This window comes from Phascolarctos cinereus, unplaced genomic scaffold, assembly GCF_003287225.1.
Source record: "Phascolarctos cinereus isolate Bilbo 61053 unplaced genomic scaffold, phaCin_HiC Scaffold_5;HRSCAF=322, whole genome shotgun sequence".
Taxonomy (NCBI): Eukaryota; Metazoa; Chordata; class Mammalia; order Diprotodontia; family Phascolarctidae; genus Phascolarctos; species Phascolarctos cinereus.
In genome coordinates, this window is record NW_027555958.1 from 266,457,497 (window position 1) to 266,481,102 (window position 23,606).

General features: G+C 39.3%; 1 protein-coding gene across 2 annotated transcripts in view; it reads right to left on the reverse strand.

Annotated features, from left to right (window-relative positions):
* DNAH17 (dynein axonemal heavy chain 17) overlaps window positions 1-23,606 on the reverse strand; it is a 224,254-nt gene that overhangs the window by 28,192 nt on the left and 172,456 nt on the right. The window contains exons 58-69 of one of the 2 annotated variants that reach the window (XM_020966020.2): window positions 16,067-16,231; window positions 15,397-15,492; window positions 14,960-15,177; window positions 13,183-13,390; window positions 12,713-12,828; window positions 9,134-9,326; window positions 8,565-8,800; window positions 7,412-7,534; window positions 2,636-2,840; window positions 1,245-1,409; window positions 623-763; window positions 82-252 (exon numbers count right to left, since the gene is read on the reverse strand). In XM_020966020.2, coding sequence (XP_020821679.1) covers window positions 82-252; window positions 623-763; window positions 1,245-1,409; window positions 2,636-2,840; window positions 7,412-7,534; window positions 8,565-8,800; window positions 9,134-9,326; window positions 12,713-12,828; window positions 13,183-13,390; window positions 14,960-15,177; window positions 15,397-15,492; window positions 16,067-16,231 — 2,037 coding nt within the window. The remainder of the gene's footprint in view (window positions 1-81; window positions 253-622; window positions 764-1,244; window positions 1,410-2,635; window positions 2,841-7,411; window positions 7,535-8,564; window positions 8,801-9,133; window positions 9,327-12,712; window positions 12,829-13,182; window positions 13,391-14,959; window positions 15,178-15,396; window positions 15,493-16,066; window positions 16,232-23,606) is intronic. The other variant, XM_078155824.1, reaches the window with a different exon arrangement.

Genomic DNA, 23,606 nt, shown 5'->3' on the forward strand with positions numbered 1-23,606 from the left:
TGTTTAATTTTTAGATTCACCTTCCTGAGTTGATGTTAGTGATGTTTCACTGGAAATAGTCCCAAATGAGTCTTAAATTACCTGAAATGCAACCTGTGCCAGAAAAATGAGTTTGTCTCTCTCAAAGAGTCCTCGAGCTGTGTACATGTAGACAGAGTAGGTGATTTCATCTGTCAGGTTAATCACTCTTTGCTTTACCTCATCAGCTGGCAGGGTCCGCTGTATGGCTTTCTCAAAGACCACATTAAATGCCTGACCGGAAATAGTAAAACCAGAGAAGGTACTGAGGTGGTCAAACATCTCACTGTTTACCTAGAGAGAAAAGGGGTGCCCCACTCCGCCCGTGGTGTTATGTTAAATCGGATTCCAGAAAGGAATGACATAATTAGGAGGTTAATTTGGCTTAAAGAACCCAGAGTGCAGACATGAGTTGGAACAGTTCTGACAAGACCTGAAATACAATAGTCTTATTTCTACCACTGACCCACAGTGGCTGGGCATGTCATTCACCTCTCCACCCTCATCTGCAAGATGGGACTATGTAAGCCCCAGCATTGATTACACATGACAACTCTGAGAACTCCCAGGCACAGCCTCAAAGAAGGATGATTAAGGCTAGTACCTTCAGTGAAAACTGATAGATGGGATTGATTTTATTGAGATCATTCAGAATAAAGTACAGCATGGATGCCCTCTCTGCAGCTGGACGGTAGTTTTCTCTTGCCTCATTGATTTTAATTTCTGTAATTTTTGCTTCTTTCACCTCAAAGCAAGGAGAAAAAAAATCTTTAGTGAAACCAACCTACAGAAGAGGAACCTGAAAAGCCAGATATCCTGTAGAATCCTGGCTACAATTAGGGGATAGGATAACCACTAATCCCCTGATTTTATAGGGAAGGAAAGTAAGGCTTGCAATGTGAAGAAACTTGCCTTGGATTTGGACCAAGATTGTCTGGCCACAGACGCAGATTTCTTTCTACCATACCAAACTGGCTCTGTCTCTCAAAGTCCTAAGGAGGCACAACAGAGGTAAGATGGAATTTGAAGGAGGTAGGTAAGCCACCTGGGTCCCACTTTTACCCTCACACCAGCCCAGGCAACTTGTTTGCTCTTTTCTTTGCAATTTCATCAGGAGTTTCTCCTTTGGTAACATAATCTAGGATTTCACAGTTTATTTTAAATAAGTTTTTACCTTAGGCCTCTGTTTGTAAGGAAAAAAAACATTCCTAGAGAAGGTTTCTTACTTTCTCCTCAATTTCGTTAGCTGTACGCTTGGTTGTCTCCAGATTTTCCACTAAAGCTGTGTCTCCCAAGAAGTTTCCTGATGCAGCAGATAGACGGGCTAGCAAAGAGTCTTCCAGTTCTTTCAGGACAATCTTAAATTCATTTTGAGACTTGGTGAGTTCTGCCTAAAAAAATTGCACACACCCAGGAAGCACAATCAATGATTCATATGCTTTTTCTTTTTAAAGTGAACATTTTCTGGGTAAGCAGTTCTAAAAATATAATGAATAAATAAAATAAAACATACCAGGTATTAACAGACACATAAAACATTGCTCTAGATTACTAAGAGAAATGTAAATTTCATACCTCACACTCAGAAAATTGGCAAAGATGACATAAAATGGAAATAGTTAATGTTGGAGGGACTATGGAAACACAGGCATACTAAGCTATAGCTAACATTTACATAGCGCATATTATGTGCCAGGCAAGTTCTTAGAATAGCAAATAGTCCAATGTGGCTGGAAAGACTATTGAGGACGAGGGAAAAGAATAAGTATTTAAGAGCCTAATATGTGATGCTTTACAAATATCTCATTTCCCCCTCGCAACAACCCTGTGAGATAGGTGCTATTATGATTCCCATTTTACAGTTGAAGAAACTGGGGTGAAGAGGTAAAGTGATTTGCCCAGGATCACACAGCTATTGAGTATGTGAGGCTGGATTTGAACTCAGGTCTTCCTGATTCCAGGCTCCAAGCTGTTTCTGAAGTAGTATAAAATAAGTGTAGAAAGGAAGGCTAGAGCCAGGTTCTAGAGGATTTTAAATGTTGAACTGAGGAGTTTGTTTTTATCTTAGTGGCAACAGTCACTGAAGATTTTTGATCCCTGGGAGTTGACAAGTTTAGACCAATGCTTCAGGAAGATTATTTTGGCTGTGATGTAGAGGATCAGTTAGAGGAAGGAGAGACAGAGCTACAGATTAGAAGCTGTTCAGATTGCAATAGGAACCGATTGCAATCATCCAGTTTAGAGGCACTGAGGATCCAAACTAGAGCACTGGCAAAGTGAATAGATAGAGTCTGATAAGAGAAATATGGAGACAAATTGTCATTACTGTGATCTTGTCCTTTCAAATGAAGTAGCCATTTAATTTAGAATTACATTTGTGAGGCAGATGACAAGATAAATGGGAAAGAAATGACTCACTCTGTTGTAAGTGAAAACATGATTACACTTGATGAGATGAGCACATTCAACAGAAAGGTAAGAAGGCAGGCTGGGTGTGTAGCCACCATGGTTAACTATTATTCACAATTCTCCTTCCCTCAGTTTTGCTGCTCCTTTCTGCCTTCCTTTCATCCAGCTCCCTTCCCCACACTTCTTTTGCTATCCCAATCAATGTTACCTTCAGTTCCTCAAGATCTGGTCGCTCTTTGGCCACGACAGCAGCCAAAAGTTGATCTTCCAACCCATCCCGGGTTACTAGAAAATTGATGAGGGTGCACTGAGCCTGCATCTCAGGCTTATAATGTGGATTAAAATACTTGGTGTGAAGGATAAGGCGGAAATTGGGGTGGTATTCCACTTCTTTATCACCTATTTTAATGTATCTGTGGAGTTAATAAAACAGATACTCAATCATATTGCCAGATGTTGGAGTGGATAAAAATTATCTTTTACTTTCACCATGTCTGCTAGCCCTTTCCTTCTATGAAGAGGGCACAGCACCCCAAAAGAATCTACCAAATAATTTTAGGTTCTCTTTTGGCTGCTACAACGTACAAATAAAATGGGAGGAGATTTTTCTCAAAGTTCTTTTCCTTTCCTCCATTCTTTCTAGTTTATTTGGTGATATTCCCTTCAAATAGGGATATCAATTATATATGCAGTGCAAAACAGTAGACACAGTTAGACACAATTTAACTTTCCTACAGGGATACACATTATATACAGCCGAACTATATTACCATTAAATACAATTTCACACTGGGTCAGCCTAACTGAATTTTAAAACACTTAGTCCCGCTGTGAACATGTCATAGTTTATGGTTTAGCTTTAAAATAGCTATTATCCTTTCCAGGTGCAGACTTTTGTCCTTTCCTTTTAATCAGCAGACTTTAGGCCTTGACTCTCCATTGATTGTTCTTCTGTCTAAGCTCACCCTTCTTCCTCTAGTCCCCGGGGTCCAGCTACTATCTTTAGACCTTCTCTTGGTCACTAGAAGAAGGTCATTTCCTGTTTTCTTTCTATGTCTTCTATCTCAGAGCTGTTATTATCAAATTTTGTGCCTAAGACAAGGTGCACAAAATGATCTCTTAACTAATTTGGGGGCACAGCAGAGAAGTGGGTACCTCAAGGTCATTGCTGGGACAGTGGGGGGGGGAGAAAGCATCTATCTGGGAGCTTCCTATTTTAATTAATTATTATTGCTAGGTAGCAAGTTCAGTGCTTCTGAAGGACCAAAAGTACCACTAATCATCTCTACAAATTTTGTCACCCCTGTAAAACCCCTGCATTAGCAAACCCCAACCTAGTTACAACTCTTGGATGGATGTATAATATAAACATTCCTCAGGGATGCTACTTTTCTGTTCTCCAGATTAAAGTATAAAGGAATGTCTTCTTTCTTCTATCCTGAACCTCTCTGTCAGTGAGATTTCTCTATAATCTATGCCTTTAGGCTTATCATATTAAGAATCTTTTTTTTTTCTCCAACTCTTCCCTATACTCTCTCTCTTTTCTTTTTCTGTACAAGTTCCTTGGGTGGGGGAGGATAGAATCGGCTCATTTTTCTCACTGTTCATAACTGGTCCAATGGAAAGTCCTTTCCTTCTTCCAGACTCAGACATCAACACAGTGTTTCACTGTTCCTCCTTAGCGTTGTATATTATACCTCTGTTTTTAAAAACAGTTGCTTGATATAGATTCATAAGCTCTCAGAGTTGGAAAAGTCCTCAGAAGTCTCCTATCAGTCTACAGCTCTCTACGACACCCCTACCTTGACAAATAGTCAATAGTCAAAGGCCTCCAGAGATTTTTAGGAACTCACTGCCTCCCAAGGCAGCCCATTCCATTTTTGGACAACTTTCCTTGTTAGGAAATGTTTTTCTTATGTTTCATCTGAAATTGTCTTTACTGCAACCTCTAATCAATGCCTTCTGGGTCAAACAAAACAAATCTGGTTTCTCTTTCCCATGATGGCCCTTCAGATACTCCTAGATACCTCTCGTACATGACGTCCCTGATAAGCCTTCTCTTCTATGGGTTAATAAATGATTCTTGTCCCTTCACCCAATCCTGGCATAGTTTCCAGCTCTCTCACCGTCCTGGTCACTTTCTTCTGGACCTACTCTACCACCTAAGAGGTGAAAACTAGAACTGGAAACAATCCTGCAAAGGTAGTTTCCCTTCCACCAAGGGCAGAGTGCAGGGAGACTCCTGTGCCTTAGTTTCCTCATCTGGGTAGTTGGACTAGATAGTTCCTAATAGCTTTTCTAGCTTAAACCTTAAGATATTCTGACCTGACTCATTCAGTACAAGATGCTTTTATTAGTGCTAAGAATGAGCTTTTCTGGGCCGTTGTATTGACTCATTTTGAAGAGGGGGAGATGTAAGGGAAAGAACTAAGCATTTATATGGTCCCTACTATGTGCCAGGCACTGTGCCATGTGCTTTTTACAAATATCTTATTTCTATTTTACAAATATTTACAAGGATTATCTCCTATCTCTATAACAACCCTGAAAGGTAGGTGCTATTATTATCCCCATTTTACAGTTGAGGAAACTGAGGCAAATCAAAGTTAAATTACTTGCTCACAGGGTCATACAGCTAGTAAATGTCTGAGGCTGAATGAGAACTCAGGTCATCCTGACTCCAGGCCTGGTATTTTATCCGTTGTGCCACCAAGCTGCCTCTATATTGAGCTTGCTGCATTAAGACCCCCATGTCTTTTTGTCCCATATAAACTATTGTCTATTTACAATTTTCTCCATATTGCACTTCTGAAGTTGATTTTTAAAACCATATGTATCAAAACAATTAAAAGTGAAGATTATGGAATAATAAAGAACAAGCACAGCCTCAAAGAAGAGTTCTGAGACCTTTCTCCTGTTCCTTTACAGAGATGCAAAGTCCCCAATTGTGGAATGCTGCATATATTTTAGATCTTCTTTCTGATGTGTTGATTTATTTTACTGATTTAAAAAATATTCTTTGTTATGTAAGATGGCTCTCTGGTTTTTTTTTTAGGCAATTGGGGTTAAGTGACTTGCCCAGGGTCACACAGCTAGTACGTGTCAAGTGTTTGGTCTGAGGTCGGATTTGAACTCAGGTCCTCCTGACTTCAGGGCTGGTGCTCTATCCACTGCGCCACCTAGCTGCCCCAAGATGGCTCTCTGGATAGGGGGAAGAGAGTGATATAGGAGGAAATATTTAGGCAATATGAAACAAAAAAATGTTGCTACAATTTCATTTAAAAAAAAAAACTAAGTATAGCACTTTACATACATCCCTATTATATTTCCATGCTGTTATATTCAGATCAGCATTCTATTATATCTGTCTCTCTCTTTTTTTTTTGAGGCAATTGGGGTTAAGTGACTTGCCTAGGGTCACACAGCTAATAAATATCTGACGCTGGATTGGAACTTGTCTTCCTGATTACAGGACCAGTGCTCTATCTACTGAGCCACCTAGCTGCCCCAACATTCTATCATTCCAAGATCTGTTTGGATACCAATTCTCCCATTGAATTTGTTAGCTGGTGCTTCCAGTTCTGGGGCATCTACAGACTTGATAAACCTGTCATCGAGTTGAGCTGTGGGCAGATTTCCTCATCTATAAAAACGAAGCTACCGCATTAGATAACCTGTAACATGCTTTTCAGCTCTAAATCTATAATCCTGCCATCTTCATCTATTGATACAAATGCCCAAACAGAACAAGAGCGAGGCCAGACCCCTAGAACACCTCCACAGAGGTTCTCCTCTGAGTTGATACTGACCCGTCAGCTACTTTTTTTTGAATCTTGTCATTCAGTTGGTTCCACACCTATCTAACCCTACTGTACTCCAATCTGCTTCTCTCCACAATATCCACAAAGTTATGACTTTGCCAAATGGCTTGCCAAAATCTAAGTAGTCTATGGTAGAAAAACTACTCATCCAGGAAATCTGTGCCCTTTCTGGCCCTGTGGTCTGTGGTAGAACTTCACCACAGTATAGATTCTGGTTTTCCTTCCATCAATCACCCAAATGCTTCAGATCATGATTCTCCCCTCTTGTTTAGGGATTTCCTTACAAGGGTACACCTTCTTGATATAAAATGCTATTCTACTTTATTTAATCTTTATTGGATCTATTCCTCTTGAAGTTATGAGCTTTACACCCTGCCAAATCTCAGTGATTTCTGTTGTGTCTGTTGTACTCGCTTGTGCTAACATCTCTGGTCAGTTTTATTATCCATATTTTGTGCATTTGTGCATAGAAACGTGAAGCTCTGTTATTATACTGTCCTTTACCTGTGAATTAATGGGCTTTTCCACTGATGTTCTATGTTATACCTGATGTTTGGTAGTATCTAGCTTAGTGTCAGAGTTTTCTTCCTCTCTCCTTTTTTTTATTCCTTTTTTTTTTTTTGGCTAGGCAATGGAGTTCAGTGACTTGCCCAGGGTCACACAGCTAGTAAGTGTTATGTGTCTGAGGTCGGATTTGAACTCAGGTCCTCCTGAATTCGGGGCCGGTGCTCTATCTACTGTGCCACCTAGCTTCCCCTCTCTACTTTTTTTTGATGAGGCAGTTGGGGTTAAGTGACTTGCCCAGAGTCACACAGCTGAGACCGGATTTGAACTCAGGTCCTTCTGACTCCAGGCCCGTGCTCTATGCACTGCATCCCAAGACTTCCTCTCTATTTTCCACTATAACTTTCAGAATATTTAAGACCCCAGATTTACCCAGATAACTTCCTTATCTCAGGTGTGGGGTGAGCCCCCACAATCCCCTATCTCTCTTTCAGGAAGGGATTATTCTTTCACATTGTAGTGATTTTTAGTATCTCAATTTCCTAGTAGGAAAGTCAAAGAAATTCAGTATATTATCTCTTTATGACATTTTCCCACACAAAAGAAGATGAAATCATAGAAAACTCACTGCTCTGTTAGTTAAAGGAAAAACCATTTACCTTCCTTTTTTAATCGTGTTTCTGCCCAGTAGAGGATCTAACACAGGCTCTACGGTCTCTCCAATATTCTCAATGAGTAAAGTATCTCCTTCTGAGATAGCTTTCTCAATTTTGTCCAGATAGCTGCAGACACAGTACAACAGTGATCTCATGAATCATTATGCAATAAAACAGAGGCAACTTACAATACTGCATTTTAAGAAACAACCTTCTAGAATGAGCAGCCAACTAAATCGATAAAAATGAGAAATTGTTTTATTACTCATGGCACTCGATGCCTTCAGAAATGAAGATTCACGGTCCCTTATGCTTATCACTAATTTAGCTCTAAACACAACCATTCACCTGGGCAAATGACAGATTGAGAGGTGTGTAGGAAAGATAGCTAATGCTATATATTTTTCTGCCAGTAGAGCTAGGTCCTGATTAAAGTGGAAAATGGCTCCTGTGAAGAACACAGGAATTATAATTCAATCTATTCAAAATTATAATTATGTAAAATTTGGTAATTGATTTCAGCCCAATAGGATCAGGATCTAGCTGTGTTTTTGTTGCTTATTGTTTAATTGTTTCAGTCGTGTCCAAATCTTTGTGACTCCACTTCGGTTTTTTTGGTTTTGTTTTTATTTTCTTTTTGGCAAAGATACTGGAGTGGTTTGCCATTTCCTTCTCTAGCTCGTTTTACAGATGAGGAAATTGAGACAAACAGGGTTAAGTGACTTGCCCAGGGTCACATAGCAAAGAAATGTCTGAGGCTAGATTTGAACTCCAGGCCTAGCGCTCTATCCATTGCACCACCTAGCTGCCCTCTAGCTGTATTAACAGGAAAGAAAAAACCACACACACAGCATTAGCCATCTTTCCTATTTACCTAGCTGTATCCTCCATCAGGGAGTATAGGCCTGTTTAAAAACAGCATTAGCAATAAAACGTAAAGTAAATTGTAGGTTAGTCAATATTGGAATTTATTTTCAAGGCTAGATTAATGCATCTAAAAACTCATTCAGGCATGGATTAATTCATTTTGTGCAAGCTATTGAGCTTGTGGCAGCCTTCTTGTGGCCCTAATGCTTAAGGACTGTTATACTCGGATGACAATAACAATTCTGTGTTATAAAAAACAATTATATGTCTTCTAATAAAGAGCACATACCCCTTCTGCCCCAGTCGGATGGCTTTCAGTTCTTCCCCATATTTGTTTTTAATCCACTTGATTCCTTGTAGCTGAGCATCAACGATGAGAGGCCACCTCTCTGTGTTGCAGATAATGGTGGCGTTCTCTGTGGACATGCGGTCACTGGGCAGGCCCTGGTTATTCCATGTGGCAATGTCTGCATCATCTGTCAGCAGAGTCAGGGGATCCAGACCTTCAGTGATAGGAATGGGGACCTGCAGAGAGAATGGGCCCTTCCTCAGAAGCAGTGATGGCTGAAGGCTACAACTGCCAGCTGCCCTAAGTGGGGTGCCCTCGCTGAATGGAAAATAACTCTAAACAAATAATGTTGTGGTGAAGACAGTTGTCATACGAGGTGATTTTGCAGTGAGGGGGACCACAGACTACTCCAGACTTCAAAGTTTTGCAGCACTGCCAGAGTGATGTTAGCAATATTGGACTACAATAAGAACTCCAAATGGACTGATGGCAAGAGAACATAAATGACAATGAACCTTGGCAGTGTCCACTTAGAAATCCTGAGAACCGAGTGTGCCTGTGGATGTTACCTTTAGTTGATTTAGGTATGGGATCCAAAATTTATCTATCAGTTCATTCCTGTATTTTTTGGTGAAATAACCCACATAGGAAACAAAGGCTGATATCAGTAAGACATCTCCACACAAAGTTATTCCCTGCCCTTTGAAGTCTTCCACAGACTCAGCCCAGCGGACGTTTTCAGATGCTAATCCTCCCACGAGCCTAAAAAAAGAAATATCCATTGGTAAATGGGAATAGGAAAGAGAAGGAAAAAAAAACCTGGTTAGCATTTAGTCTTATTCCAGACAATTTAAATCACTTTGTCTCCAATCACTTGCTGATGGCTTCTGGCAGAGGAATTTTTGACATTTGTGACAGGATAGATAAATTTAACTCAGTCACTCAGTGGTGAGAAGGGAGCAGAGAATGGTTGAGTCAAAGACCTTTGCCAAGATTTGTTCTCGTACTTCAATTAAACTTAATTCAACTCAGTAAATATTTATTAAGGAAAAATAAAGAAAGAAGTATTTATTAAGCGCCTACTATTTGCCAGATACTCTGTTAAGCACTTTACAGATATTATCCAATGTGATTCCTCCAACACCTGTTATCTTTATTTTACAGTTGAGGAAACTGAGGTAAACATAAGGGGCTTGCCTGGGGTCACGCAGCTATTAAATTTCTGAGGCTAGATTTGAACTCAGGTCTTTCTGACTCGAGGCTTAGCACTCTATTTTATTTTATTTTTTGTTTTTAGGCAATTGGGGTTAAGTGACTTGCCCAGGGTCACACAGCTAGTAAGTGTTAAGTGTTTGGTCTGAGGCCAGATTTGAACTCAGGTCCTCCTGACTTCAGGGCTAGTACTCTATCTACTGCGCCACCTAGCTGCCCCTAGCACTCTATTTATTGTACTAACCTAGCTATGTGTGAGGTGTACCCTAGGCACTAGGGATACAGAGATGAAAAATGTTTACATAGCACCTGCCCTCAAGGAGCTTACAATCTAAGACAGGGGAACCCTATACATGCACAAATAAGTATGATCTACTAGAACAAGTAGAATGTGAGAGGGGCAAAAGAAATATTCTTGACCAAGTGAAAAGTCATAGGGAGGAATTATCATTTCCATAAGGAAGACTGGATGAACTGGTAGATCTTGAAGAAACAGAGATGTTTCAACAAGTAAATTTCAAGCACAGGGATACTGGCCTGTGTCAGTGGAGGCAAGAGAGTATACTATGAGATCAGTAGTGATACAATTTGACTAAAATATAGTGTGTGGGAAATAAAGCCATGTAAAATAAGGCTAGCAGGGAAGGTTATGGAAGACCTTAAACATCATGCTAGTGTGCTGGACCTGGAGTCAGGAAGACTCATCTTGCTGAGTTCAGATCTGGCCTCAGATACTTACTAGCTGTGTGACCCTGGGCAAGTCACTTAACCCTGCATGCCTCAGTTTCCTCATTTGTAAAATGAGCTGGAGAAGGAAACAGCAAACCACTCCTGTATCTTTGCCAAGAAAACCTCAGATGTATTCAGACACAACTGAATAACAACAAAAGTTTTTATCTTATCCAAAAATTAGAACATAGGCTTCTTGAGGGCAAGGATTAATGTTTCTTTCTTTGTATCTTTTGTGCATAGTGGGCACCCAATAAATGTTTGTTGAATTGAACTGAATTGAATTAGGGAGCCATGGAAGGTTTTTGAATAGGGGAAGGACATGGTTAGGTGTGCATTTGGAAAATTTTAGTAAACATTCATTTGTACCACTTACAAGTAATTCATATTTCTTCCTCTCCTTCCTCTAAGCCCCACCCACCCCCAAATCTGTACTAAGTGTGCTTTAGTGATATTATTCAAGTATATCTCAAAAAAGCTAATTAATAATCTACTTTGGCTCTACAGAGAAAGGCTTGACCTAATGGCCATACATGGGCAGTATTCACACTTCAAATGAATACTTCAGCCAATTATTACCTATTTGCTAACTCCAGGAGAGGAAGATGATAAGAGCCCATATAAGCGTGGCTGGGAGTATTTTGACCTTCCTTCTCAGGCCATTGGCATTATAATATTCAGTAAATTATTTTCCCCATGATATGCTAGTGTCTGAAAGGGTGGCATGAATACATTAAGATCAGTTATCTCATTTGAGCCTCATAACAACCCTACAGCATCTGAGCTTTAGTTTTCTCATCTTGTAATCATAACTGTAGTATCTACCTCACCAGGTTGTTATGAGGCTCGAATGAGATAATTTTGTATAGTGCTTTGTTAAGGATAAAGCATTACATAAATGTCAGTTGAAAAAATTGCTCTTAACGTATATGCTGAAAACAGAACTGGGCTGCCAATGGCAGTCTGAAATAAACAAGTAATTCCCCTAGATCCTAGGGTATTTTGATCTGGCTTCCAGTGGTTTAAGATTCCAATGCACTTTCCAAAGCTGTTACTTGAAACATGTGATTGTGTAAATGAACAGTACACATTGAGCCTCTCTAAAATCCATCTATCTTTACATATAAATATAGATAGATGTTATATAGGTATCTATGTAATATATATATCTCTATTACATATTGCTATAATATAGATAATAGATATACAGATAACATATCTATATATGATATAGACAGATAATATATCTACCTAAAATGGATGTGTTATGTTATATAAATATGTCATGCATGTCATAGACATGTCATGTTATATCATAATATATATAACATGGATGTTAGATATATATATGTAAATGGATAAACATATGTATGTGTATATATATAGATATATGGATACTATGGATACTCTAAAGCTATCACGGGCACATACGCTCCAGGACAATGTCATATGTGAGAATAGGGTATAATAGGGAGGCAACACAGGGCAATGCAAAGAATGCTAGATTTGGAGGATGAAAACCTAGGTTAAAATCCCGGCTCTGTTGCTTACCACCTGTGTGACATGAAGTAAATTACCCAACTTTTCTGGGCTGCATCATCTGTAGAAAGAAGGGATAGGACCAGACAATACCCAAGGTCCTTCTAGCATCTCTGAATCTGTGATCCTCCTTCCAATAAGTGAGCCCCCTTGGACAGAGTTATGTGGAATTCTTCACTGACAGTTTGCATTATAGGAAGAATCTATGTGCTAAATTGAAAAACTTCAACAAAAAGGCTATTGCATAAGATGAGGTTACCTGCCAAGGCCCACCCTATCTCCCTAACCCAATGTGTATTTAAAAAGTGACAGCTGCTTTAAAAAAAAAAAAGGTTTCATTTGGGCAAGTGCTACTTCTTCTTTTTAAAAAATAAATAGCATTTTATTTCTTCCAATTACGTATAAAGACAATTAGTAATATTCATTTAAAAAATTTTTGATATCCAAATTTTTCTCCCTTTCCTTCCCCCTCCCTAAAATGGTAAGCAATATGGTATAGGTTATATACATGCAATCATGAAAACATTTCCATGTTAGTCATGTTGTAAAAGAAGAAGTAAGTGCTATGCCTAAAAGGGGTCTTTGCCCAGGCTTCCCCTCCTTCAGGTGGTCCCAGAACCTGAGAGTTCCTGGGATGGTTCCTTTTGCTCCAGTTAAGCCCAACATACCTGTTAGCTAGGGAAATGACTCTGTTTGTGGCATCAGCCTCCTGTTGACACTTTATTTTCTCAGCTGTAGCCTTTTCAAAGGCAGCTGTTAGGTTGGCCAGATTGGCATTGAGTTCCTGGGGGGGGGGGACAAGTTGAAAAGACCCTTCAAGAGAGCAACACTGAGAATTATCAGCTCTCCTCGCTCCACCTCCCCCACCCCTCTGCCCCACCTAAGAGAAAAACTGCCCACGTGAAGAGGAAGAATGTTACAGAATTTCCCATAAAGGCAAAGCATCCCTCAGAGGTGCATGCAGCTTACACTGAGAAGCCTCCTGGAATGAGCTGGTCCCCATAGCTGATTTCACTCTCTTCCCCCATTTAATAATTCATGAGTAGAGCCCATGCCAACCCTTTTTAAACAGAGATATTGACAGGGATCATAAGCAAGTTGCACTGGTATTTTACTAGGGATATGAGCAAGCACTTACAGCAATTTTATTTTTGATCCGAGTGAGCTTATCTTGTGCCTCTGCCAGTTCTGCATTAGCCTCTTCCAGGGCCTGTCTCTTGGGTGCTACATCGCAGTAGACTTCATAGAAACGGACAATGTTGATACACCAGGAACACAGACCAGCAGCGGCAGCTGACTTGGAACGAATGAATTCAGGATCAAAGGTGGGATTGCCTTGATAGGGCCTGGAGAGAAAGACAAGAAGAGACAGAGAAGGAAAGAAAGGAAGAAAAGAAGAAAGAAAGAAATTAGGGAGATAAGGATGTACAGAGGTTTGTCAGGATCAGATGCTCTTCAAATGACTTCAGAACTTTATTCTTGGGATTAGAGATTAAACTAAGTAGTGAGGGGAAGAGTGAGCTAATTACCTCATTTATAGCTTGGCTGCCAAGGATAGAAAAAGACATAGATCTGGCAACTCTGCCTTCTGTTATATAAAAAGTGAAAGACAGTAAAGAAATGCAGAAAAAACAGAAAGCAGGACAAAAACTACACATGGAAAGCTCCAGTCCCTCATTTAAATCCACTTTAAAATTATATGAAGGCAACGTGGAGTAGTGGGTAGAGAGTCAGCTAAGGAGTCAAAAAGGCCTGGGGGGGGGCGGTTCTAGTACTGCCTCAGGTGTTCTGACTACGTACAAGTCAATTAACCTTTTAGTGCCCCAGCCAGCTCTCTAGGACTACAAATAGCAGAGTAGGTGTTAATGTGCATTGGCAGAGAGTTTCCTATTTCAGTGACAACACAAGTCCTGTCGAAAAATAGTACAGATACTCTAAAACTATCACTGGTGGCTATGTCCTCAGCTGGTAGTATATATAAGTGAGACAGAATTATAATGATAACAACAGTAATAAAAACTAGCACTTATGTAGTACTTTAAGGTTTGCAAAGTGCTTTATTAACATCTAATTTTTATCCTCACAACATGGCAAGGTATGTGCTATTATTATCTCCATTTCACAGATAAAGAAACTGAGGCAGGCAAAAGTTAAGTAACTTGCCCAGCTGTTACACAACTAGTAATCAAATGAGATCAAACAAGCTAATATTTGTAAAGCGCTTCTTCTAGTACCTGGCACATAGTAGGACAATGTACTACTATTTGTACAATGTACAAAGGACTATTAGTAGTAGTATCTTAAGGCACATTTGAATTCAGGCCTTTCAGACTCCAGGGCTAATGCTCTATCCACTGAACCACTTAACAGCCAGAAAGATGGTGTGGTACAGTGAGAAGAGTGCTGGATTTGGAGTGGGAAGCCTAGGTTCAAATCTAAGCTGTGCTACTTAATATCTGAGTTAGCACCTTACCTATCTCTTTAAACCTGTTTCCTCATCTATAAAATGAGGTGATTAGATTAGATGGCCTCTAAGCTCCCTTCCTGCTTCCAGTAAGTAAGCCTTCTTAGACTGCTTAAGCTTATCATTATATAACATATTACAATATTTAAGTAAAGACTTCAAAACGGGCAGCATAGTATAGTGGGTAAAGAGCTGTCCTGGAAACCAGGAAGACCTGAGTTTTCATCTTTCTTTTGGCATATGGTGAGTCTGTAACGCTGGGCAAATCACTTAACCTCTCAGAGCTCTAGGCAACTCTGAAGACTGTAAATTGCTGAGAAGGTATTAACCTGTACTAGCAGAGGGAATTTCCTCACCTGAGAGTTCCTTATATCAGTGAAATTACAAATTCAGTCCCTATCTCAGTACAGAAGGAAGACTCCACCAAATCCAAGCAGGACACCAGACTTACTTAAATGCTTTCAAGCAGGCTTCAGGAATGTGCTCCTTGTCAAATTTTTTCAAGGCATCAAGGAAAGTGTCCACTTTCCCCATCATGATTTTTGCGGCTTTCCAGCTCTTATCCTTTGGGATCTTGCCCCCTGGCGCTGTCAGGATCATCACTGCAGCTGTTACGTTAACCACTGCGTCTGGCGGAGAGCCAAAGGACTTCAGCTCTGTCAGGTTGTTCTGCAAAGACAGCGGGTGCTCGTCAGCATTCCTCCTGCTGACGCTGACTGAGAAGTGAAGTTCATGAACTACACAGCAGTGCACAAGTCTACAACGATTGTTGTTCTCAAACCGCAAAAAGCCAAGCACACTGCAGCTCTCCTTTCCTCACTACTCTACACTGAGCTTTTTCGTCTTGTTTTGTCTTTAGCATTTTCTTTTTCTCTCTGTCTCTCTCACCTTATTCAGAGTGTCAAGAGCTGCTTGTGCCGCCAGCAAGGCAGGCTCTGCTTTGGCCAAGTCGGTTTCACAAGCCTTTTGTTTTTCTGTCACATTCTGAAAGAAAGCCAAAAGAGGAAAGGTGATTTTGTGTTGTAACACTGCATTTGAAAAAGGCTGCTTTGAATAAGAGTGATGGACTTGTGGGATGCTTTTATTTATGAAAGAAGGGACATCTCAATCCTTCCTCCATACATCCACAGGATCCTGGTGTGGATCAGGCTATGCACCAACAAGGTGGGATGGGGTGGGCTACTGTGGACACAGTAGATCCCCACACTATCGCACCGCCTCTCATTCTTTCTTACATTTTCATTCACTTTCTTTTCTCTTTTTTTTTTGAGGCAATTGGGGTTAAGTGACTTGCCCAGGGTCACACAACTAGTAAGTGTGAAGGGTCTAAGGCTGGATTTGAACTCAGGTCCTCCTGACTCCAGAGCCAGTGCTCTATCCACCTAGCTGCCCCTTCATTCACTTTCATGCTTCATTTTCTTATACTACCTTAGATATTCACCTTTAATTTTTTTTTTACAGTTTCACTTTGTCATATTTCCATTTGCTCCATACTCTCCCTTCCTCTCCTTTTCCTTATCTCCTTCTCACTGACTCCCCCCCCACCTTCCTTCTCTACCTTGTTGATGACTTCGACTTTAATTTCTTCCTCATCAGCAATTGCTTTTTCTTTGCTGACTTTTTCAGTCTCCACCCCAACCACCTGGATCAGCTTGTCTGCATTCTCATTCTTTTGATTAAGTTCAAGCTCTTGAACTGCCAATTTGGCCTTTAAATCATCCACCTGTGAAAAGCAGAATTAGTAAGTGTTTGAGCAATGTGGTACCATCTAAAGAGTATTTAATTTGGAGTTGGAGCATCTGGATTTAGATCTTTGGTTCTGCTACTTTCCTATCTGTGTAACCTTGCATAAGCCATTTTGACCTCTCTGGGCTTCAGGTTCCTCATCTGTAAAGTTTAGAGTTTATATGTGATGAATTGTAAGGCTCTTACCAATTCCAAATATTCAATCCTATGATATTGACAGACCTCTTTGATACTCACTTTCCTTATTTTACCTCTATGACATATGAAAAATTCAAGAGACAGTTTCTGGTAATTAATCATTTTATCAATTATGCTAGCAGGTAATTAACAAAAGGAATCAGTGGCACTCTCTAATGGCAAAGACCCCTCATGGAACCCACTCAGCAATTATATGCCCTTGGAAGAGGGGGGTATTCCTGAGGGTAAAAATAAATTCTGATTGGTTAACAAGTAGTGAGAGAATGATGTTATAATGAGAGGTGGGCTTCTAATGAGGGTCTGGGGTGATCCTGATAACTGAGTCTTGGACAAAAAGACATCCCTTATCCAGACTACACCCAGCCTAGGGCAATCTAGACAAAAGGGGGTCCACCTCTACTCAGAGTTGGATGATTAAGACACAATGGGCTGGATTTCACCAGACTAGAATGTCTTCATCTTTGGTTCAGATCCATGTTTTCCCAGCTGGGTCCTTCTTCTTGCCCAGTTTTTCATCTCATTATCAGCCCTGCACTTCAAAGCCTACAGAGATTGATTTCTAAATGAGGAAAAGGACCTCACCTCTTTTCGGTCTCTTTGTATATCTGTGTTTGTAGAATGTCAAAATAGCCAGTTGAAAAATAGAAAAAGAAGAAAATTTTCTTCATGAGATGCTAGGTGACTAAGAAAGGGGCAGTATACTATAGCGCAGGAAGTCTGCTGGGTTTGTAGGCAGGAGACGTGGGTTGTAGTCATTTAACTTCTCTGAGCCACAGTTTCCTCATCTGTAAAATGGGTTACTTGTACTACCTACTTCGGAGATTTACTGTAAGAGAATAAGCACAGGTCTAGAAGAAACAATTTATCACTTTTTGTAGATGATATGTTGGTGTACTTAGAGAACCTTGGAGAGCTGACTAAAAAATTAACTGAAATACTCCAGCGGAGTTGCAGGATATAAAATAAATTCACATAGCTCAGCAGCATTTCCATATATTACCAACAAACCCAGGAGAGGAGATAGAAAGAGAAATTCTATTTAAAATTACAGAGGGGTGGAAACAAGATGGTAGGCAGCAACCCAGTTGAACTCTGAGCATTCTCTTCCAAACAATTTTAAAATAACATGTCAAATTGAATTCTGGAGCAGTATAGACAACAAAAGCTCAGGGTGAGACATTTTTCCAGCTCAAGACAACTTAGGAGGTTGGAAAGAAAGGTCTGTGACACCAAGGTGGGGATCAGTTCAGAATACATGAGGAGGAAACACCGGGGGTAGGCCCTGGAGGCGAGTGTGGCAGCAACAGCAGCCAAAGCAGAAGCAGCAGCTTTGGGAGATCACAGCCCAGAGATGGTGAGGGGATTGGACAACTGGTCAGAAAGAGATGACTAGGGACCCTGAGCTGACACTGGGTGCAGGACTGGGTACTGTTTGCTACTGCATTGCTCGTGCTCATGTCGTTGCAATTCCAGAGCAGAGGGGAGCACTAGCCCTTGTAGCTGCAAGGCAGCAGGGGGCCCTTCCTGGGTAAAGTCCAGAGTACAGACTAGGAGAGCAGTGACCACATCTTTTTCCACATTACACTGTCTTGGAAGCTTCAAAACCTTTAGACTCTGAGAACTAGCTCTGAAAACAGCAGCACAAAAAAGCCTAAAGCTTAGGACCCTGCCTTCCCACCCCTAGGTGAGCACAGCCCAACTTTAAAAAGTTCAAAAGTTGAGAAATAGGCTGGAAAATATGAGCGAACAACAATAAAAAAAGAATCTGACCATAAAATGCTTAGTTAGTAGTCATAACTGTGAATGTAAACGGGATGACCTCACCCGTAAAACAGAAGCAGGAAACAGAATGGATTAGAAACCAGGATCCAATGATATGTTGTTTATAAGAAACACACTTGAAACAGACAGAGACAAAATCTATTACGCTTCAGCTGAGATAACAAAAAAAAAAAGCAGAGGTAGCAATTGTATCAGACAAAGCAAAAACAAAAAAAGATCTAATTAAGAGAGATAATCAAGGAAATGATATTTTTCTAAAACGTACCATAGACAATGAAATGATATCAATACTAAACATTTATGTGCCAAATGGCAGAACATCAAAATTCTTAAAGGAAAAATTAAATGAGTTACAGAAGGAAATGGACACTAAAAATCTATTAGTGAAGGACTTCAACTTTTCCCTCTCAGAACTAAATAAATCTCACCATAAAATAAACAAGAAAGAAGTTGAGATGAATAAAATTTTAGACAAGTTAGATATGATAGCTGCCTGAAGAAAATAGAATGGAAGCAGAAAGGGGTATACCTTTTTCTCAGCTGTCCTTGGCACCTTGCAAAAACTGACCATGTATTAGGGCATAAAATTTCACAAACAAATACAAAAAAGCAGAAATACTAAATGTACCCTTTTGGGACAATAATGCAACAAAAATTACATTCAATGAAGGGCCATGGAAGGATAGATTAAAAATTAATTGGAAACTAAATAATCTCATCCTAAAGAATGAGGGGGCAAAGAACAAATAATAGAAAGAATCAACAATTTCATTAAAGATAATGACAATGGTGAGAAAACATGCCAAAATTTGTGGGATGGAAGCAAAGCAATACTTAGGGGAAATTTTATATCTGCAGATATTTATATTGGGGCAGCTAGGTGGCACAGTGGATAGAGCACTGGCCCTGAATTCAGGAGGACCTGAGTTCAAATCTGGCCTCAGACACATAGCACGTACTAGCTGTGGGACCCTGGGCAAGTCACTTAACCCCATTGCCTAGCCAAAACAAAACAAAAGTTGTAAATATTTATATCAATAAAAAAAAAAGAGAAAGAGCAGATCAATGAATTGGGCATACAATTAAAAAACTAGAAAAAGATCACATTTTTAAATTTCCAATTAAACATCAAAATAGAAATCCTGAAAATCAAAGGGGAGATTAATAAAATTAATATTAGTAATATGCATTATTTATTATAATTCATGGGTAGGCAGAGCCAATATAATACAAATGAGAATTCTACCTAAATTAATTTACTTATTCAGTGCTATGCCAATCAAACTACCTAAAATTATTTTTAAAGAGCTAGAAAAAATAATAACAAAACATAAGAACAAAAGATCAGGAATATCAAGTAGTCAATGAAAAAAAACAGTGAAGGAGGCCTAACTGTACCAAATTTCAAACTATATTACAAAGTTGTCATCATCAAAACAATTTGGTACTGGCTAAGAAATAGAATGGTGGATCAGTGGAATAGTTTAAGTACACAATAGTCAGTAGTTAATGACCATAGCTATCTACTGTTTGATAAACCTAAAGATCCAAGCTTTGAAAGAACTCACTTTTTGAAAAAAAATTACTGGGAAAAATGAAAAGCAGTTTGACAGAAAGTAGCACAGAAAATAGGCACAGACCAACATCTCACACTGAATACCAAGATAAGGTCAAAATGGGTACATGATTTAGACATAAAGGGTGATATCATAAGCAAATTAGGGGAGCGCTAATCAATCTGGAAAAAAGTAAAACATAAAAAAACCCATAAAAATCATCAAGGGAAATAATGGAAAAAAAGTGGGAAGAAAGCCTTATAGTACCAGATCTCAAAGCACACTACAAAGCAGTAATCATTAAAGCAACTCTGTAATTAGCTAAAAAATAGAGAGGACAATCAGATTGTGTATACAACATACCAAATAGCCTAGTTTAATAAATCCAAAGACCCCAGCTCCTAGGGTAAGCACTGCTTATTTGACAAAAACTGCTGAAAAAAAAAACTGGAAAACAGTGACAGAAACTAAATTTAGACTAATACTTCATGTCATATGCCATGATAAGCTTCAAATGGACAGAAGCCATAGACGTAAAAGGTTGTATCATAAACACATCAGAGGAACAAGGAAAAAATTACCTATGGATATGGATAGGGGAAGCATTCACGCCCAAAGAAGGGAGAGATATCACAAATGATAAAATGGACAATGTTGAATACATAAAATTTAGAAGATTTTGCACAAACAAATCCAATTCACTTGCAAATAGAAGGGAAACAGCTAACTGGAAAAAATTTTTTTGCCACAAATTAACAACAACAACAAAAAACAATAATAGCTAACAATTTTGTTAAAAAAAATCAGAACATCAATTTATCTAATGGCAAAATGCACTTTTGAATAGATTAGCTTGTAACTGTTTGCTTGTGTTCAGAATGAACTGGGGCTTTCTCTGTAAGAAAGCAAAAATTGTCAAGGTAACTCCCAAGTGCACACACATGTTATATTTTATATTTTAAGCTGTAAGCCCAGTAATTCAAATCCTATTCTTAGACAAAATTTTCCTTGCCAGATGTTGGCAGACCCATGTCTGCCTTTCTTTTCTGATACTTCTATGGTCAATTGGCAATAATGATGAAAACCACCTGTTTTAATGATGCCCATGCCCCAAATGTTTCTCAGTTCTTCCTGGTGGTATCATTTATATTCACATAAGTCAGCAGAAGTGAGCAGTGATGGTCATTAGATTTGATAATTCTCATGAGGCTCTGTTACATCCCCAGGAAGACAGAAGACCTCTCTTTCAGATCAACAAATATCTACCTTGGGATTTCTCATTAAGGAGTCACTAATCACCTCTTTCATTCCTCCTTCTTCTAGCCATTACTTTATAAATTGATGTGCTTGCAGGCATATCCTGCCTAAAGTCAAGAATTGGCCCCCTTATGATAGAATGAACAGTTAATTCTTTAGGAACAATGCTGTAAATGTGAGAAATTTAGGCTGACTGCCTAAAATTCAGATTATAAGACCAAATAATTAGATATGCATAATTACATATAAAATATAGATAGAAATTATAAAACCTTATAAATAGTCATTTCTAGCAAACTGGAAAATCTCCTCTCCTCAGCCCAATGGGGTTCTCTCTCCTTGCCCTGGCATAATCTTTCTCACTCTCATTTACCAGTTTTTCTTGCCTCCTCAGCCAAGTATCACTCCTTCCCCTCTCGAGCACAACAGCATGTTTTCTGCCCTGCCCTCTCTTCTTCTCATTTCTCTCTTTTCATCTTTTAGGGGGTCTGGGAGTGGGGGGGGGGAAGGAAGGTATACCTTTTAGGTGCACCCAACAACCATTTTATTAATGGTCACACTTAGACTCACTGCCATCCACCAATGAGAAGGTGGATGGGTACCCCTGGTAAAAGTCTGAGGAAATAACCACTGCTTGGAATGATGTTACAGTGGACCATAATTTTACTGGCTGTAATGTATGAAGGATGTTGTTAAGAAATCATGATGGTTGGTGCAACATTATGCAGGTATGTTTTCATTGCTCTAGGCAGAGGTATGACATAATGAAAATGCCCCACGACTGCTATGGTAGTTGTGAAGGCCAGAAGCCTAGACTATTGGCCAACTGTTCTGCGATGATAGTAATCACTGAGTTAGCACCCCTGCCATAATGATGAAATCATTCCTATGAATTTAAGAAACAGGCAGAGTGTTGGAGTGTTTCAAGCTGGCCCTGCTTGAAAGCATCATGATCTTTGGCTTTACATGGAACTATAATCTTTCACATTCTGATACCATAAGAAGGCAAGATATATAAAAATAAATCAGAATTGCTAATACCCCACCTGTTGGAAATGCTTTGGCACAGAAGGTTTTAAGTATTAAAGTGGGCAAGCCATGAGAGCCCATGAAATGGAAGAGATATTTTTATTATGTGCCAATACTACTTCATTACAAAACTGGAAATGGAGCTCACCAGTTACAAACAACATTGATGCTAGATGCTACCTTTTGTCAACAGCGCCTTCAGCTGTCACACAACAAATTGCTGACCAGTTCAGGGTAATCATAGATAACAACTTCATCCCTAAACTCAGCTTAGACATAAATCAATGAGTTATTAAAATCTGAAGAGGGAAAAATTGAAGATAAAGGCACTGAAAATCTTCATTTAATGTAAATTCCAGAAATTATACAGTCAATCCTCAGCTTTCATGGGGGTAACATTCATAGAAAAGTGTCAATGTCAAAAATGTGAATGTTGATATGAACCTATGGGAAATGGGGGGTTAGGTTCCTGCAACCACCAAAAACTGTAATCTTTCACTAGAGATTGCTGAAAATACATTTTTCTGCATACAGTTCTTTATAACAAAACATTAATTCTGATAACATGCAGTAACCATGAAATAACTCATAAAATTCAGTACACAAAATAAAATTAGTAACATACAAAACACTTTTTCTTCCTAGTTATTCCCTAGAATTCTGTGATCTTTTGTGTTAACATCTCACTAAAAAAACACTGATTTCAGACAATATTAATTTTTTTTGTTGCTTTTTAGGCACTTGGGGTTAAGTGACTTGCCCAGGGTCACACAGCTAGTAAGTATCAAGTATTTGGTCTGAGGCCAGATTTGAACTCAGGTCCTCCTGACTTCAGGGCCGGTGCTCTATCCACTGCACCACCTAGCTGCCCCGATTCCCACCTTTCTTAACATTTATTACCAAAGGAAGGGAATATCAGTAATCCCTCCAAATATAAGCCAGTTATGGGTTCATGCACTTTATACAAAGCATTCAAAGGTCGTATCAATAGAAAAATCTATGAACCCTTATAAGGAAAACAACATATTATCTGAGGAGCAAAAAAAATGTGCCAAAATAGGCCACAGGTACTTAGCAGTGACTGAACAAGCTGTCCCAAAGTGCCATGACATACATACTCTCTCTTTGTTGATCATCATAAAGCATTCCAAGCAGCACTGCATTCATGGTTTATTCATATACTGCAAATATACAAAGTGGTCCCAAGTATAGTGAGAATAATAGAATATTTGATGCCCACATAGATAACTCTATGGAGAAAACATGCCACCGACACAATAATGTCAAGAACAATTCACGTAAAACAAGGCATTTTTCTTTTTTTGTTGGTTTGTTTGTTTGTTTTTAGGCAATTGGGGTTAAGTGACTTTCCCAGAGTCACATGGCTAGGACATGTCAAGTGTCTGGTCTGAGACTGGATTTGAACTCAGGTCGTCCTGACTTCAGAGTCGGTGCTCTGTCTACTGCTCCACCTAGCTACCCCAAAACATGGCATTTTTCAGGGAGAAAATTCAAGTCCATTACGGCTTT